This window comes from Condylura cristata, unplaced genomic scaffold (genome assembly GCF_000260355.1).
Source record: "Condylura cristata isolate star-nosed mole 26May11 unplaced genomic scaffold, ConCri1.0 scaffold00026, whole genome shotgun sequence".
In the NCBI taxonomy this organism is placed as follows: domain Eukaryota; kingdom Metazoa; phylum Chordata; class Mammalia; order Eulipotyphla; family Talpidae; genus Condylura; species Condylura cristata.
Genome location: NW_004567127.1, coordinates 13,800,184 through 13,817,925, shown reverse-complemented (window position 1 = coordinate 13,817,925; position 17,742 = coordinate 13,800,184). Strand labels below are relative to the sequence as shown.

Below are 17,742 nucleotides of genomic sequence, written 5' to 3'. Positions count from 1 at the left end.
TTCCATTCTTCATCTGTTTTCCTCCATCTCTAACTCTTGACCCATCCTCAGATTCATCTCATCTCTCCTGACCTCCCTCCCTGACTTGTTATTTCTTTCTAGCTACTTGAGCTCATGATCTTTCTCCCTGCCTGTTTTTTACTCTTCTCTCTTCTTCCTTCCTTCTTCACATCTTTTCTCTTATTCTTTTTTTTTTCTCTTGCTCTTTCCCTGTACCCTTGCCACAGATTCTCATCCTTCCTCTTCTCGCCCATGACTTCTGCAGGTCTAGCTTCTTTTTCTCTCCCTTTACCAGTCTCTCTCTTTCCTCCTCCTCCTGATTTTTTTTTCCCTGAGCTCTCCCTTACACACAGTCTCTTAAGCCCCTTCTTCTCTCTTCTTTCTGCTCTTGTCTCTCACCCCTTCCTCCTGTCTCTGGCTCTCACCCTTTCTACTTCTCTCTCTAGCTATGGTTTTGTCTTTAGCAAACACACACTCTTTATTTTACACATGCTCTTGTTCTCTTGAGATGTTTATTGAGGGCCTAGTATGAGTCAAATTCTGATGATATGAGGATGAATAATACATGACTTCTGCCTTGGAGGAACTGTGGTTTAATGGGGAAACAGTTCCATAGAAATACTGCAAGTAGGCTAAGTCTAGGGATGAGTCCAAAAAAACCTCAGTTCAGTATGTTAACTATAGCAGACTAACTGCAATAGAAGAAATAATATGTAGATTCTGAACGTCATCAAAATTTTTATGTATTTCTTTATATAAAATTCATCTTCGTGTCTTGTCATACTTGTATTTTTGAAATAGCAATGTCAGCATGAAAGGTAATAGGCATTCAATAGGTAGGTTAGATGCTTATGTACTCATGTACATCTACTTTTATTATTATTTTTTTTGCCCTGGCTATAGATTTCAGATAACATCATGTTTACTAGGCAATAAAACATTCATAAATTATATAGTTTAATTCCAAGCTGATCAAGTAATTGGTCATTTGTAAAGGCAAGTATATCTAATTTTCACAGGCTGTTTATTTTAAAGGGTTAAACCAAGTTTGACCAAATATTAAGCTTAGCTAAATTAGCTTACTCCAGTAATTTATCAGAATTTATGAAGCACCTATTAAGCTTAGCATTAGGGACCAAAAAATGACTGAAAAACATACCTGCCTTTGATCTTGAAGTCTAGTAGAACTCACAAAGACAAAGGTTTTTAGTCAGAGATTAGCTATGCAAGTGGGGTGAATTAAAACAGTGCTTTTTATTTGAGGGGCAGTTATCCTGCTCACAAACTACATAAAATCATAAGTATAGATTGAGAAAAGCAGTTTGTGAATTCCATGAATAGTGAACTTTTGCTCTTGGATTAAAAACTATGTTTTGGCAAATAATGCTATTAATTTATTTGCATTGTTAGGAGGTAGAAATATGCCTTGTTTCTGTGTATAGAGTAGGTGCTATGTTAGAATGTACTTGGTAGAGCAAATTACAAATGAGGCAGAATATATTTTAAAGAGTTTCCTTTATACTAAAATTTTCATTTTGTAGAAGCTAACACTGAAAGCTAGAAAAGCAGTATTTTTGATGTTCCAATCACATTGTTTAAGGACCAGAGTGATTAACTTCTGTCAGCACCCTTTGAGTAATGTTTGAACAAGTAAAACTACCAAGTTAAAGTTGTTACTAATAACTTTAACTAAGACAACTATACCTCATGGAAAAATAAAATCTTTCCCCAATGCCTCACACAGGTAGGAAGCAGAAAGCTTCAGAAGTCCATGGAGAAAAAGACAGGTATTTTTAAAAATAGTTTAATAAGAGTTTTGTGAAGCTATAAATGATTCTAAGATAGGTAATTGCAAAGTTTTCGCTAAGTTTATTAACTTTATCGGAAGAATGATAGAAATATAAATCTCAAGTTGTTTCTGGGGTGATTTAGAAATAATTTTATTTTCCTTCAGATCAAAGCTCCACTGTCAAAAGATCTGAAAGCTAAAAGATACAAAGCAGAAAACAATAAGGAGTTCTTAGAAGAGGATTAAGTTATATAAAAAACACTTTTCAAGCTTTTTCTTCATCTTTTATCTTTGGATCCTTCTTTCCTTTGCTATTGTCTGGCCTTATTCTTCCTTCTCCAGTGGCAACTTGAGATTTACATTTCTGTGAAAGTGCTTTCTAAACCTGCTTACTCTAAGATGCCATTTTGATTGGCCTGTAGAAATTACGTATTTTATGGCATCCTGCTATTAAACATAATTTATAATAAATTTCTTTTCCTCACTTCTACAAGAAACATAAAATAAAACATCCAGGCCCTTCCTGGTGGCACAACAGGTTAAAGCACAGCATTAAGAAACTAAAGCCACTTCAGCATGAGTTCGATCCCCACCCTGGAGGTGACCCACATGGTGCAGACCTCTCCTGACCTGCCTGCTGCTCCTCTCAGCAGTGCACTTCGTCAATCTACCTGTTCTGCCCCCGTGAATCCTCTCACCGCCCCTGTACCTCTGGTCTATACCCCTGTTCTGTATGCATAAATAAATAAATCTTAAAAAAAGAAAAACAAACATCCTGTGTTATAAAACTGGGACTTTGCTGGCCACTTTTAGCTATTCATATAATATAGTTTATAATCTGAACATATGTGAATTTATAATTTGATTTTTGAGAAATAATAATTAGTTCTTTACTTTGCTCTTCTTTAGGTATGTAAGAGCGGAAGTTCTGGCTGGCTTTGTCAATGGCCTATTTTTGATCTTCACTGCTTTTTTTATTTTCTCAGAAGGAGTTGAGGTATAGTAGATAATGACTAGAACTAGTAAATTGCATTTCTGTGTGAAAATGTTTATTAACTAAAGATACATGTAATAGAGTTGTTTTTCACACTGTCATTAAGTATTGAGGATAGTCTTGGATTAGAGAAAAAATGTGTGTACAGGGAAAACTTGCAAAATTGTTGAATAAATTAAATGTATGTGAAACTACTGAAAACTGAAAAAAGTGAGAGTAGTTTAAACTGTGAATGAAGTGTTGATACTTTGAAATGTAGAGATAAAATCTCTGTAGTGAGGTTTCTTGGGATGAATTCTTAAAATACAGCCTGAGAGTTTTATCAATGAATCTTTAATATTTGGTGTAGTTAAAAAAAAAGTAAGAGGAAATTTAAAGAGTGATGAACTTAATTAAAATAAATGACAATATTTTAAGATACCAAGGAAGGAGTGGTTTTAGAGGAAAATGTATGCTTTCAAATATTTATATTTATTTGAAAATAATTATTCTCTTGTATAGTATGTTAGCGCTGATTTATCTATAAATAGTTTTGGCAAATATTTTTTGATTGCTTTTAATTCTGAAAGGAAACAGTTTTTAAGATTGTATTTTGTTTTTATTAGTAGATCAATCAGAAATTTTATCAATGCTGTTTGTATTATGTGTTTTCTAGAGAGCATTAGCCCCTCCAGATGTACACCATGAGAGACTGCTTCTTGTTTCAGTGCTTGGGTTTGTGGTAAACCTAGTAGGAATATTTGTGTTCAAGCATGGAGGTCATGGACATTCTCATGGCTCTGGTATGATGGTTAGAACCCTTTGTTTTTTTTTTTTCATTTTCTGGTTTCCATCATAATTACTCACTTTTGAAGACTGATAATTTTAAAATTAAATTCTATTTTGATTGTTAATAACAAAACAATACGTTAATATGCTCAATGTCTTCCTGAATCATCCCACCCATATCTCTTCTTGCTGCCTTCCAGAATTATGCATTTTATCTCTTTGGTGTTCCTCTGTAGCTCTCTATGTAGTCTAATACCATCTAAAACAGCCAAGTAACCACCAAAACTACAAAACAAATCTTAGTTAATTTAAAATCAGTACTTGCACTGATAATTTTCTTATGAGGAGCCATCTTTAAATGTGAGGGTAAACTATACTCATATAGGTCTGCAGTCCATTTTGAGACCATTTTTATGTATGGTGTGAAGTATGGCTCCAGTCTGTCATTTTCTTTAGACATTTCAGTTGTTTTCAGTCCCAGTTGTTAAAGAGGTTTATTTTTTCCATTGAACTGTGTTTGTATCCTTGTAAACAGCCAGTTGGCAGTAAGTGTGGAAATGTATTTCCAAACTCTTAGTTCTGTCTTATTGATTTATATGTCTGTCCTTTAGCCAGTATTGTGCTGTCTTGATTAAAGTAATTTGAGGTGGTTTGAACTCAAGGTAGGAATTCTCCAACACTTCTCTTTTTTTCAGGTTGTTTTGGTTATCTGGGTTGCTTCATGCATTTCCATATAAAATTCATGATCATCTGATCAGCTAGAATTTGCATTGGAATTAAGTTGAATTTGGAGATCAGTTTTGGAAGGATTGTCATTTTAAGATTTAGTAAGGAATATTAAAATAGGCTATTTTTCATTTATTTATAGCTTCTTTAACTTCTTTCAGCAGTGCTTAATAGTTATTAGTATATACATCTCAGTGCTTTTGTTAAATTTACCTGTAGATTTTTTTTTTTTTTTTTTTTGGCTGCTGTAATAATCAGCTTCATTTTTGGATTGCTCGTTGCTGGACACAATTTACTTTTTTATATTGATCTTGTATCTTGCCACATAGCAATTCCTTATTCTACTATGTTTATTACTGAATTCTTTAGAATTTTTTTTCAATAGAAATTAGAGTAGACATTCTTGTCCTTTTCCAGATTATAAGATGTAAGTATTCAGACTTTGTTGAATATAGTGGCTAGCCTAGCATGGTTAGCTTTGGGGTTTTTCTAAATGTTCTTTGGATTGAGAAGATTTTCTAATCTTAGTTCATCTGGGTGTTCTTACAGAAAAGGATAGTGGATTTTGTAGATGACTTTCTTTTTCCTTCCGTAATCAATTTGTTCATCTATTATTCTCTTACCTATAGTAAGAGAATTCATTTTCGATATTACTTCATTTCGATTCTCACTTCATTTTCGATATTAAAGCAACTTTATTTTCTAAGGATAAATCCTATTTAGCCAAGGTTTATAATCCTTTTTATATATTGCTGGATTTAGTTTACTAGTATTATGTTGAAGGTTTTTTTGTGTGTGTTTTTAGATAATATGGTCTGTAGTTTTCTTTTGATATCTTTAGCTACAGCTGGTATTAGGTTAATACTGGCCTATGTAATGACTTGGAAAATGTCCCCATCTGTTTTTCAGCTTGGTTGGGGTTGGGGGAAATTTGTGAATTACTGTTATTACTAAAATGCTTCATAGAATTCTCTACTGAAGTAATCTGAGCCTAGACTTTTCTTTGGTAGAAATTTTTGAATTTTGAATTCATATATTTTTTGTCTTGTTATTGGTCTATTCAAATTTGTATTTCTTCTGGAATCAAACAGTTTGTGTGTTTTTAAGAATTTGTTTATTTCCTCTAAACTATTTAATTTGTTGACTTGTTTAGAGTGTATGTCTTATTTACTTTATTTCCAGAAGGTCAGCATCATAGTATCTTCACTTTCCAAATTTTAATAAATTGTACATTCTTTCATTTTTTTCTTAGGCAGCCTGGTTAAAGTATTGTCAGCTTTGTTAATTTTTTTTTCAAAGGTATCCCTTTTGGTTATATTGATCTTTCTTATCTTCTTATCTCTATTTCAGTTTATTTCTGCTCTAATTATTATGTCTTTTCTTCTTGTTTTTAGTTTAATATGCTTTTCTATTTTCATAAGGTTGAAGATTATTAGATAATTGATTTAAAATCTTCATTTTTAGCATAGGCTTATACAGCTATAATTTTTGAAATAAGTTATCTTACTATAACCTTGGAATGTATGTTTTGGTATATCATATTTTCATTTTTCTTATCTCAAAGTTTAAAATTTTTAAATTTCCCTTGTGATTTTTTCCCCCTTTAATCCGTCAGTTATTTAGGTTGTATTTAAGTTTGTTTCATATTTCTGAATTTCTGACTTTATTCAGTTGTTGATTTCTAGTTTAATTCCATTGTGATCAGACAACATATGTTTTATAATTTCAATTATTTTCAAATGTATTGCATCATGGTTATCTCCTAGTGTTTGGTCTTTTCTGGAAACATTCCTCTGCTCTTGAGAAAAATATAAATTTTGTTAATGTTGGGTGGGTGGAGTGTTCTATAAATATCTGTTAGTTTTATTTGGTCCTGTTTCCTGCTGATCTTGTGAATAGTTGTCTGGCCTTTATTGAAAGTAGGATATTGATGTCTCCAGTTGTTATTGTGGAATTGTTAATTTTCCAGTCATTTAAAGTAGCTTTTTAGCTTTGTGTTTCATGTATATTATAGCTTGCTGTTCAATACACCTGTGTTTATCATTGATAGTGTTTTCCTAATAAAATGGACTTTATTAGGAAATAACTTATTGTTATTCTTTTTCTCTCCCAATTACTTTTGCCTTACAGTCTATTTTGTTAGGTATTAGGATAGCCATTCTACTGTTAGTATATTTTTCTTTCTATCATTTTACTTTAAATTTATTGAAGTCTTTAAATCTAAATTGCTTGTAAATAATTTATAATTGTATCATATTTGAAAAAATCTTTCCTGATAACCTCTGCATTTTAATCAGGGTGTTTGGACAATTTGTATTTTGTATAACTACTACTAAGGTAGCATTTGCATCTGCTACTTTAATATTTACTTGCTGTATCATCTGCCCTTTTTGATACTCCTCTTATTTCTCAAAACTTATCCTTTGAATTTGCTAATGTAACTTAATTCTCATGTTGTTTCTTTTATTTTAAATAAGTTTTTGGAATTATTTTCTTCATTGTGATCATGGGGGTTACAAATAGCATATTAACTTAAAACAGTCTAGTTCCAATTAATAATAATTTAACAATACCTACATGTATTTGTTATTTATCCGTCAGTTCTTTCATAAGTATTGCTTGTGCAATTATTTTTTTAAAACATATAGAAGAAGAGCTGCAAAAAACCTTGCTTATCATCTCCTTGATTTTTAACTTTACCAGTGCTCTATATTTGTGTGAATTTGATGTACCGCTTTAGTGTCCTTCCATTTCATTTGCAGGCAATGTTTTTGTGTAGGTGGAAATGCCTAAATTTCTTATTTATTTTTAAAGAGAGTTCAGTTGAATTTAGAACTTTTGGTTGAATCTAATATTTTGATTTTTCTTTTGATCTTCATGTTTTTTGTGGGAAGTCAGCAAGTAATCTTATGTAAGTTTCTTTGTATATAGTAATTCATTCCTATCATACTATACAATTTTCAAGATTTCTTTTTCATTGAAAGCAATTTAACTGTGTCCCAGATACACTTCTCTTTGAAGTTATTCTACTTGGAATTTCTGAGCTTTCTGAATATGTGAGTTAGTATTTCTGATCAAATTTGTGTAGTTCCCATGTACTTCTCCAGATATTTTTCATCTCTTATTTCTCATTGTCGGGACTTTTGTTTGGTTTAATTTGTTGCAGTTGGTATTTCCATCAGTCTCTAAGACTGTTTCTTTTTCCCTGTTTCTGAGTGGATATCAGTCCATCTTTTAGTTTGCTGCTATTGCAGCTTAAATCTGTTTTGGGGTCCCTCTAGTGGCTATTTTATTACATGGTTTTTAGCTCCAGAAATTCTGCTTGGTTCTTTTAAAGTTTTTTATTTGTTCACTTAAACATTCTCTCCTTGATATTCACTGTTGCTGTGCTTTTGTTCTTTAGACATGGTTTCTTTTAGTGCTTTAATAAGCACGTTTACAATAACTGATTTAAAGACTTTATCTGCTAAGTTCAAAATCTGGATTCCTTTCAGGAGGTATGTGCCACATTCTCCTCTTTGCAATGTCTTGTTTTTTTGTTGTTGAAAATTAGGTATTTTATAATGAGTCTCATATCTCCTCTCATTGTTTTTTGTTACTGATATTGTTGTTTTTCTTGTGTGATTTATTTTGACTAATTCACTTCCTACAATTTGTGACCATTGAAGTATTGGAGCTGGATTCTGAGTCTAATGGCCACCACATTGAAAATAGAAATTATTTTCCCTGGGAACTGCAAGTCAGGGCCAAATGTTTATAATTATCTGAACATGGTCATTTCAATAAAGCTTCAAAAGAAATTAGGTCTCTCCCTTTAGCAACTGCAGTGCTTTTGACTTTTGGTTACTTTCAGCTAAGTTGGGTCAGAAGGCAGACTGGGGATAGGCTTATGTTTTGGCTTTGATTAATTGCTAGAGTTCTGAAATGTTTAATTTTTAGTTGTCTTTCCTATATCGTTCTTAAATGGAGAGAAGTAATTAGCCAACATTCCTTTACCATTCTGGATATCGATCTCCTCATCATTCCTGTTTTTTCATATAATGCAGTGCTGACTTCCAGCTGACTTTGATTTACTGGTATTCAGGACTTTTGTGACTATAAGTGATTTTTGACAGTCTTTCTGTACTGGAATAGCTTGTATAAAATGTTTCTTTGGTGGCCTAGTAGTTCTTCACCTACTATGGAGAGAGAATTCTGCATTTTTTTTTTAACCCTAAGGATTGATTCTCATCTTTGATGTAATTTTACCAAACTTTTTACCAAATGTAGCAACTTCTCTTCTCCTATTTCAGTACAACCATATGCATGCTTTTATAGTATGTGTAAAAGTATTCTGCAAAATTTTGGTCAATATTTTTGTCCGTGTGGCCACCATATGCATGCTTTTATAGTATGTGTAAAAGTATTCTGCAAAATTTTGGTCAATATTTTTGTCCGTGTGGCCCACTAGGGCGGACATCTGTGTCTGTGTTATCCATAGTGCCTAGTGCAGTGTCTATAGCATAGTGTGTCCTAAAATACTATAAAAATGTTGAATGAGTGGCTGGCATTATCTACTCTCTTGAAATATTTCTGAGTATTTCTCACTGTTTTCATCTCCAGGAAAGCTACTTTCTTTCATTTTCTCTTGTACTCTGTACTAAGAACTCCATCAGTATTGTTTTAATGAATATGTAATACTTCATTATGTTAACATTTATTAGACTGAATCTGATTTTAGAGCCAATTCTTTTCACTAGTATCAGTATTATTGTGACCTTTTATATAATACATTTGGACATAAAGTTTTGCTCTAATACTCCTTGTTTTTTAGGACATGGGCACAGTCATTCCCTCTTCAATGGTGCTCTGGATCAGGCACATGGCCATGGAGACCATGGTCACAGTCACGAACTGAAACATGGTGCTGCTCACAGCCATGATCATGCTCACGGGCATGGACACTTCCATTCACATGGTGAGTTCTGCCTGACGACTTTCAGGTGAACACACTTCCAAATAGGCAGAAGTTGTGTAGATTATTTTTCCTAGTTGAAGCAATCTGTAGAAAAGTTACTGCAGCCGACATTTTTCTTTATAAATCAGACTAAATGGTTCCCAGGACTAGCTTAGTTCAGTATATAATGAAATTAACTTGTTTTAAGGCACTAGATGTACTTTTTTCCCTTTCAGTTTCATGATAAAAAATCCCACTATCTTGAAAGAATCCGTGAATGAGGAACAATAACATTCTAGCAAAGGAAAATTGTGATTTTTAAAAGCATGGTAAAGCATTTATTGCCATATATAGCTATATAAAGTGTGTTTTAAATTTTTCACGTTTTTATTATAATTTTTGATGGATATCACCTAATAACTCCATGTTTCTTTAGAAATTAATCTTCTGCTTACTCTATTGAATGTACTCCATGAACTCTAAATACCTTAGTGATCTGAGATCCACTATCAAGCATTCAGAAATATGTAAACAGTTATAAATTTTACAGTGTACTATTTGTCCTTGAATTCTTTTTTCCATTCTGTTTTCTCTTATAATTTTATAATAATGGAATATTTTATGGAGTTCTAATGATGGAGTGTAATAATGGAGAATTTTATAATAATGGAGTATGTCATAAATGTAATTTAATTGTACATGTTATACTTAACATAAAAGATATAAACTACGTTTTTTTTTTTTTAAATTCTTAGAAACAAGACTGCATAAACATAAGACTTTGTATTCCCATTTTATGCCAGCTCTAATCTTTGTTGAGTTTATATTGTAGAGGGTGGGAGTCTGTTCCCCATGGCAACCAGAGATCCAGGTTTCTTCTATTGATGCGTTTCTTAACCTTTGGAATCTACTGCTGCAGTCTCTGCACTTCACTGGAAATAAGAATGCATAGAACCTCATGTTTTGGGACATTCTTATGAGTCTGGGAGTAGTTTATCTTTGATTTTCTTTGTCTTACCAAAGGAGTCTGTGCAATGCAGTTTAGTTATTCTCAAAAAGGAAGAAGAAATAGGTTTAGTAAGCAACCTGGGTAGTTGCCCCAGAAAATAAATTTTATATCCAGAACGACCTTCATGTTTTACATAGATGGGAGTTATGTTGTTGCCTTACAGTTATTACATTAATACAGCTAAATACACCTTCAAAATAATTGTCAGAAGTGACTGTATGGATCTGTTACCTCTAGAAATCTGATATTTTAATCAGGAGCTGGATCTTTTAACCATTACATTTTGACTATCAGCAGGGATAGTTAAGGGAGCTGCATCTTTCTCCCCCACAGCAGTGTCATACACAAACAGAAATCGCTGTCCAGCCATGTTTTCATCCCTCTTCTAGCATAGTTACAGTGCTCTGTCAAAGCTGTGTAGCAAGGGTGTGTCAACTCTTTCAGTGCTCGCCAGGGTAGGCTCTGTTAGTCATAACCTGAAGCTTTCAGTCCTCCTGATGGTTTCTTGTAACGAATATTGCTCCTCTTTTACCCTGTATGCTTTGCTGTTAAAATTGATTACTAATCTTCTCTAAGTATAGAGACTGCAGTATTTTTTCATTACTTCATCATGAGGGCAAAGTGAAAAAGTATTCTAAGTCTCTCATGTGTGAAAAGCATGCTACCTCCACCTATCAGTAGAACCCTTGAAAACCTACAGAATTCATTTATCCTGGAAGCTATTTACCTGCTTTCATTTTAAGACTTCTTACAAACTTTAAGCAGATTGTTCTTTTCTGAATTTTCCAGTTGTAAAATTAGTACTGAATACTTACCTGGCAGGGGAAATACCATGATCACAAGGTGGTTTTCCCAGGGTGAGGCTTATCCATTGCACTCGGGTGTGCTGACGCCTGCAATTTCCCAAATGTGGGAAACTCGACTGCATCATTTGTGGTAGTGGGAGACTGCATTCATGCTCTCCCTGAAAAGAAAAAAAAAATTAGCATTGAAGGTTAGAAGACTTTCACAATGATTTTAATTTACTGTGGCGTGTTTTTTTTATCAGTTTGATTGATATAGTACTTTCTATACTCTGCAGTTGATGTATTTTTAAATTGCTGTGTCTATTTCCACTAAATTACTACATTAAATTAAAATATAACTTTATAGGTCTGATGTGGCAATATAGTGATGCAGCCCTCACAGTACATTTGAATGAAAAGTATTCTGAATTGGAAGAATTGAATCAGGAGTTAAAAACATGTTTTAAAATTATTTAACTTTCTACAGATGGTCCCTCCCTAAAAGAAACAACAGGACCCAGCAGACAGATTTTACAAGGTATGACAAGCAACTTGTGTATGTCATAGTTTTCTAAAACTGATTTCATAGTTTTGAGCTTATCTAAAGTTTTTCTTTAAGAAAACAGTATCAGAGTATGTTTAAAATGTTAGCCTTTCTAATGATTTTTAAAATAAATGATAATATTTTAAGATACCAAGGAAGGAGTGGTTATATTAATAGATACTCTTTTAAATGTTACTTGATTGTTTCTTTAGAATTAATGAGATTAAAATATTCAGAACATCGTGCTATTTAAATACCCATGCCTGTGCTTACACTAGCACCATAGTAGTATGTTTTCCTTCATTTGATTATTAAATGTTTTTCTAAGGATAATAATATGTGTTTACAAAGTAAAAAATTTGGAAACTAGGAATATAATTCATGCAAAACCATTAAAATATGCAACACCAACCATGAATTTTGATGTGAATTATCAGTTGACAATGTCAATGTAATTTTATCAGTTGTAACAAATGTACCATGCTGGTAGGGAATGTGGACAATAGAAAAAGGAAATTCATGGGAGCTAGCTGTGCTTTGCATTTAGTCTTGCTGTGAAATTAAAACTACTCTTAAAAATAAAGTATATTGGCCCAAAAAATAGATGACTGCATCAAAAAGATGTGGTATATCTACACACACACACACACACACACACACACACACACACACACACACACACACAGGAATTCTATTCAGCAATCAAAAAAGATAAACTCATGCCATCGGTAGCAACATTGATGGATCTAGGAAGGATTATGCTTAGTGAAATAACTCAGAAGGAAGAAGAAAAATCTCGATGGTTTTACTTGTAGGAGAAATATAGGGAATCAAATAAGGGATCGGGGGAAATAATAATCATAAACACACAGAAAACAAAATGAACAGGCATTTATAAATCAGTGACAGTCTGTGTAAGGGAAAGGGGGCAGGAAAATTGGAGGGGAAGAGCACAGGAACTGTGTATAGCTATTGTGATGTGTGAATTGGGGACTGCAGTTGAAAGGAGAAAACACATACAAAAGTGAGCAATGATATAAATAAAATATACATACATAAATGATATTATTAAAAAAATCAAATAAGCATCAAAAAATTAAGTATTTTGTATTTTAAAAAATGAAATTCAAAGTGAGACTTTGTCTATATCCGTGAACATCAAATGATGATACCAAAGTAGGAATCTGCCATGTGATATAAAGCAGTATGTCATAAAATTTTATAAACCAGAAAAAAAAATCTTACCTATGAACTATGCAACAGTCTCTTTTTCTGGGATGTGAACCCATCTTAACTCTGAATTTCCATTTAGAGTTCTTTGTCAGAGTTTCCTAGTTCTCAGCTCTCCCATTGTCCCACCTTTATTAACTTTTGACTTCAGTTTGACTTTCCTCAATAGCTTGTAATTCAATTTCTATTATACCTATCTTTTTCCCATTATTTCTTTATATTAGCTCTTGCTTTTTATTTTCTCCCTGTGAAAATGTTCCTCCATACTGAATTTATTTCAGGAGACTAGTTTTCCATTTGCAAAATATATAGAGTTGTTTCAGATGGCATTTATTGAGATAGAATGTATGTTATGCGTCTATACCTAATGCTTTGATTTACTTTGATAATAAGAGTTTGTTTTTGCTTTTGAAAATCATCACAAATTGAGGGGAGGGAGGTTGGACTTGTCTCCCTGATTATCTTTTCTACATATTATTGTGAAAATGAGGTTATAGTTTATGAGTAGTCATCCATTTATGCTGGCTGAAGCATAGATAGTTGAAGGATTTAAAACCCATACATAAGAAAATTTTAGTTATTTATTGTCTCATCAGCGAGGCTTTTAGCTTTCTAGATCATTGGTAAGTTAAGATGTCAATATCCTACAGGCTTTATAAGGCTTTCAACTTCTATGTAAGTTAAACATGTTAATTTAAATTTCTTTATTTAGTGAGTTTCCTTTTCAGATCATTACTGGGAAGTAAGAAGCACAAAGTTAATGACATTTGCTAATAAAGCTAGTTTTCAGGTCAGCAAATAAGATCATTCCAATCAGAGGAAAATCAAGAACAGTTTTTCTTTTTTCTTTCAGATTTTAGGGCTATTTTTATTTTATCCTACTAAAATCCTGATCAGAGAATATACAGTTTTGCAATCACATACTATGTAATAGTTTTGAAACTTTGGAACCCTCAGTCTACTTCAGTGTGTATTTTTCTCTAGTTTTATTTAAAATTTTTAAGTTGTCTTAGTACTTTATTCTTTATTATTTCAAAAGCCCGGGAGAGACCCTCCCTGGTGGCACAGCCGGTAAAGCCATCATGGCTTCAGTGTGAGTTTGATCTCCGTGCCCCGGAGGTGATCCACATGGTACAACAGACCTCTCCTGTCCCACCCACTGCTCCCCTCAGCAATGTACTTCCTCAATCTGCTTGTTCTGTTCTCCACTCTATCTCCGGTGAATCCTCTCACTGCCCCTGCATCTCTGGCCTGTACCACAGTTCTGTGTGCATAAATAAATCTAAAAAAAAAAATTCTAGAGAAATGCATTCTTTTCATTAAGTAGATTTTTGACCTTATATTTTTGTTACAGGAAAAGAGCCATTAACTTTTGAAGAAATGTAAAGGTCAATACTATACACAAATGAAAAGGTGTATTAGGTAATGAGGGATGAATTACATTTGGTATAATACCTGTTGCATAACCCGCAGCAGCAAATGAAATGTGTTTTCCTAGAGTACATTTAGGTGTGATTGGACTCATTAATAGTGCATTTTTAAATTGTAAAAACTGTTTTCAACTAGAAATAATAATTTACTTTTAATCATCGGATGCATAGTAAAATAAAAGGGATACATGCTTTTTACACATTTTGTATTGCCTCCAAAATTTCTTTTGAAGTTTAAGATACAGTGTTATGCTATGCAGTAAATTTTTCTATGCAGTAAATTTTAGCTGTTGAAGATTTAAATGTTGAATAATTTATTGTTTTAGTTAGTTTCAAAAGTAGTGTTTATTAAACATCTTGACATTTTTAAATGCTTTCCCAGGCATTATTATACCTATTTTTTTTGTTGGCAATTAGAATGTCACTATTCTACCAATTCTATCTATCTATCTATCTATCTATCTATCTATCTATCTATCTATCTATCTATCTATCTATCTATCATCTATGTATCTATCTATCTATTCTATCATTTATATGTTTGTGTAGAGGTCTGGGATCTAAGCCAGAGGCACTGGTGGTGAGAGGATTCACCAGAGAAAGAGTGGGAATAGAACAGGCAGATTTACCTAAATACAATACTAAGGAGAGCAGCAAGCAAGACAGGAGAGGACTGCTGCGCCATGTGGGTCAGCTCCCTGGGTGGGGTCAGTCTCAGGCAGGGATCTGCCTCAAGCCTTAGCGGTGATAGCACTGATGCTTAAACTCTAGTACAGTAGGGAGGCCAAATTGAGTATTTTCAGTAGCAAAATTTGAATATCTAATTCTAACCTTAAAATATTTCAAATCCTTCCATTCGTATCAAGTTTGAGCTTAGTGTATAACATCAGGTAATAAAAAACTTCAGGATAATTATTAAGTATATCAGGACTAGTAAAGTTACAGTTCATAGGAAATTCTTTTAATTACCAGTAGAGGGCTCTGTGTGTACATATATTGTACTTCTGAACCGATTATTTAGCTTAGTGTAGTTTTTTCTCTAGAAAATTATTAATTCATTTCTGGACTCTTAACCACAGATGAATGTGAAAATAAGTTTATTTCTCTACCCCTTATCTTATTCCAAAATATTAAGGAATATTAAGAACAAGTATAATTTGCAAATCGTATTTTAACCCTTCTGATATCAAAAAGGAAAGATCACTTGAATTCCCAATGGTACTTGATATGACTTCATTACTGAACAGTGAATCTACATTTTGATTAATTTTTCAAATTAATATTTCATAAATCAAGAATGTAGCTTTGAGAGAATTATGTTTCCAGTTAATCAGAAGATAGTATTTTGATTCTGGCTGTGCTTTATTTCTAGGTGTATTTTTACACATCCTAGCAGATACACTTGGAAGCATTGGGGTAATTGCCTCTGCCATCATGATGCAAAATTTTGGTTTGATGATAGCAGATCCAATTTGTTCAATCCTGATAGCCATACTCATAGTAATAAGGTAAGTGTAGTGTGTTACTTTCAGGTATTAAAATGAGAGCTGATAAATATGCTGTTTAAATCACAGATTTAAATTACTGTTATGTTTCTTTTCCTTTGGTCTTTAACAAATTTTTAGGAAGGTAATTTCTCATCTTCCTAGGTTTTTTCTCTTGCCAAGGGTTTGATGTTTCTTTTTAGTATTCAGCAATTAGTCTTTTGGGCATGTAACTTAAGTCAGCAAACGTAACACTGTTTGTAGAGTAGAACATTGGAAACAAAACTATAGTTTAGAATTTTATTCTTTTGACCTGAACATATTGTACTATTATTGTAAATATTAGTGAAATGTCTTATACAACAATTTTTAATTTATAAATTTATGTTATCATTGCAGTTTTATAAAAATGCTTACTTAAGTATATTCCTATCTATGTTCTTATCCAAGTTGTAAATTCTTGAAAGGTTCTTTAAATTCTAATGCTTTCTACTGCCTATGTAGGGCTAATATGTATGTAAATGTGTATGTTAATCCTCAATAGAAATTTTAATTAAATTGTATATTGTTGTCTCATAAATTTGTCTCACCCTGAGATATATTTTATTATTGTTATCTTTACCAGACAATGACATGTGCTTTTATTTCAGTCTTTAATAATTTATATAGATATATCATGATTTAACTTTTTATTTATCCATATGACTTCATTGTCAGTAAAAGTTTATTTTTTAGTAACAACAAAGACCTGCTGGAGGGCAAAAAGTGGTGATTTTTAGAACTTATAGTTGTTAAGTTTAGTAAACTATAAAATGATAATCTTATAAATCAGTGAGTCCTGAAGACTTTTTATTTTACTTTAAAAAGGGCATACATTTTAAATATGCAGAATATTTTAAAAATTAAATGATTTGTACTAGGAAGCAACTCTGCTGTGTAAGTTTCTTAGAAAGTTTGGGGTGCCTTCTTCATTTTTGGAAAGCTTGCTACCTTAAAAGCTCAACTTAGGTGTTATATATTCTGTGAAACTTAACTCGTGATAGATTTAATAACTTAACTTTTGTACCTCTATTTTCATATCAGTATACATTTCATTTTCTGTGTACTGTAATTCTCAGTTGTTTCTGATTCCTCTTAGAATTGGATTTTAATATTCGCTTTGTTTTGCCTCCACTGTTATTGTCATCATTCTTCTGTCCTTGGGAGAGGTTGGCCTTTCTGTCTCCCTCCTAAGCGCTATGGCAAAAGTGATCTTTCTTTAAGGAAGATAATGCTACATGGAAAAATTACTTTGCTTTGAATTCTTCAGTAGCTATATTTTACTCTCAGTCTAACATCTGAATTACTTAGTCAGGTTTCATAATGTTACTCATTTATTTAGTCAGGTTTCATAATGTTACTCATTTACTTCAATCTCTCATCTTAGTCCACTTTATATTTTGCACCTCTCAGTTACCTACACTACCTTCCACCCTTCTCTCATGACCTTTACTTTATCTAAATAGTTGTCTTACTGTCTTTCTTTTTTCTTTCTTTCTTAAAGAGTTATTTATGAATACAGAACTGGGTGAGAATCCAGAGGTTCAGGGGCGGTGAAAGGATTCACCAGAGACAGAGTGGGGAGTAAAACAGACAGATGTACTGAAGTACACTGCTCACGGAAGCAGCAGGCGGGTCAGATGTCTGCTGCACCATGTGGGTCACTCCCTGACCAGGGATCGAACTCACATATGGAAGCAGCTGCTGCTAACTTCTCAGTGCTGTGCTTTAACCCATTGCACCACCAGGAAGGGCCTTTTTGTCTCTCTTAAGCTGCAGCAGAATGAACTGTTTCTTTGTTGTTTTAAGTCAACACCTGACACTGCCAGACAAAAGATTGGTACACTCTGGGTTTGAATCAAACTAAATTCATGTTATTTCAACCTTAGATAAATTGCTTTCTCTAATTCGAGACAAGAATTTCTTACTTAGTTCTATTCCCACTCAATGTTTTCACAAATCTGAATAAGTAAATACATATACACACATAGGGGAACTTTTTTTTTTT

At 32.8% G+C, this 17,742-nt stretch overlaps 1 protein-coding gene across 1 annotated transcript in view; it reads left to right on the top strand.

Moving 5' to 3' along the window:
- The window catches only part of SLC30A7 (solute carrier family 30 (zinc transporter), member 7), a 53,722-nt gene that overhangs the window by 12,024 nt on the left and 23,956 nt on the right, over positions 1 to 17,742 (top strand). Inside the window, exons 4-8 of the mRNA XM_004689730.2 lie at positions 2,699 to 2,786; positions 3,439 to 3,565; positions 9,091 to 9,234; positions 11,495 to 11,545; positions 15,584 to 15,719. Coding sequence (XP_004689787.1) covers positions 2,699 to 2,786; positions 3,439 to 3,565; positions 9,091 to 9,234; positions 11,495 to 11,545; positions 15,584 to 15,719 — 546 coding nt within the window. The remainder of the gene's footprint in view (positions 1 to 2,698; positions 2,787 to 3,438; positions 3,566 to 9,090; positions 9,235 to 11,494; positions 11,546 to 15,583; positions 15,720 to 17,742) is intronic.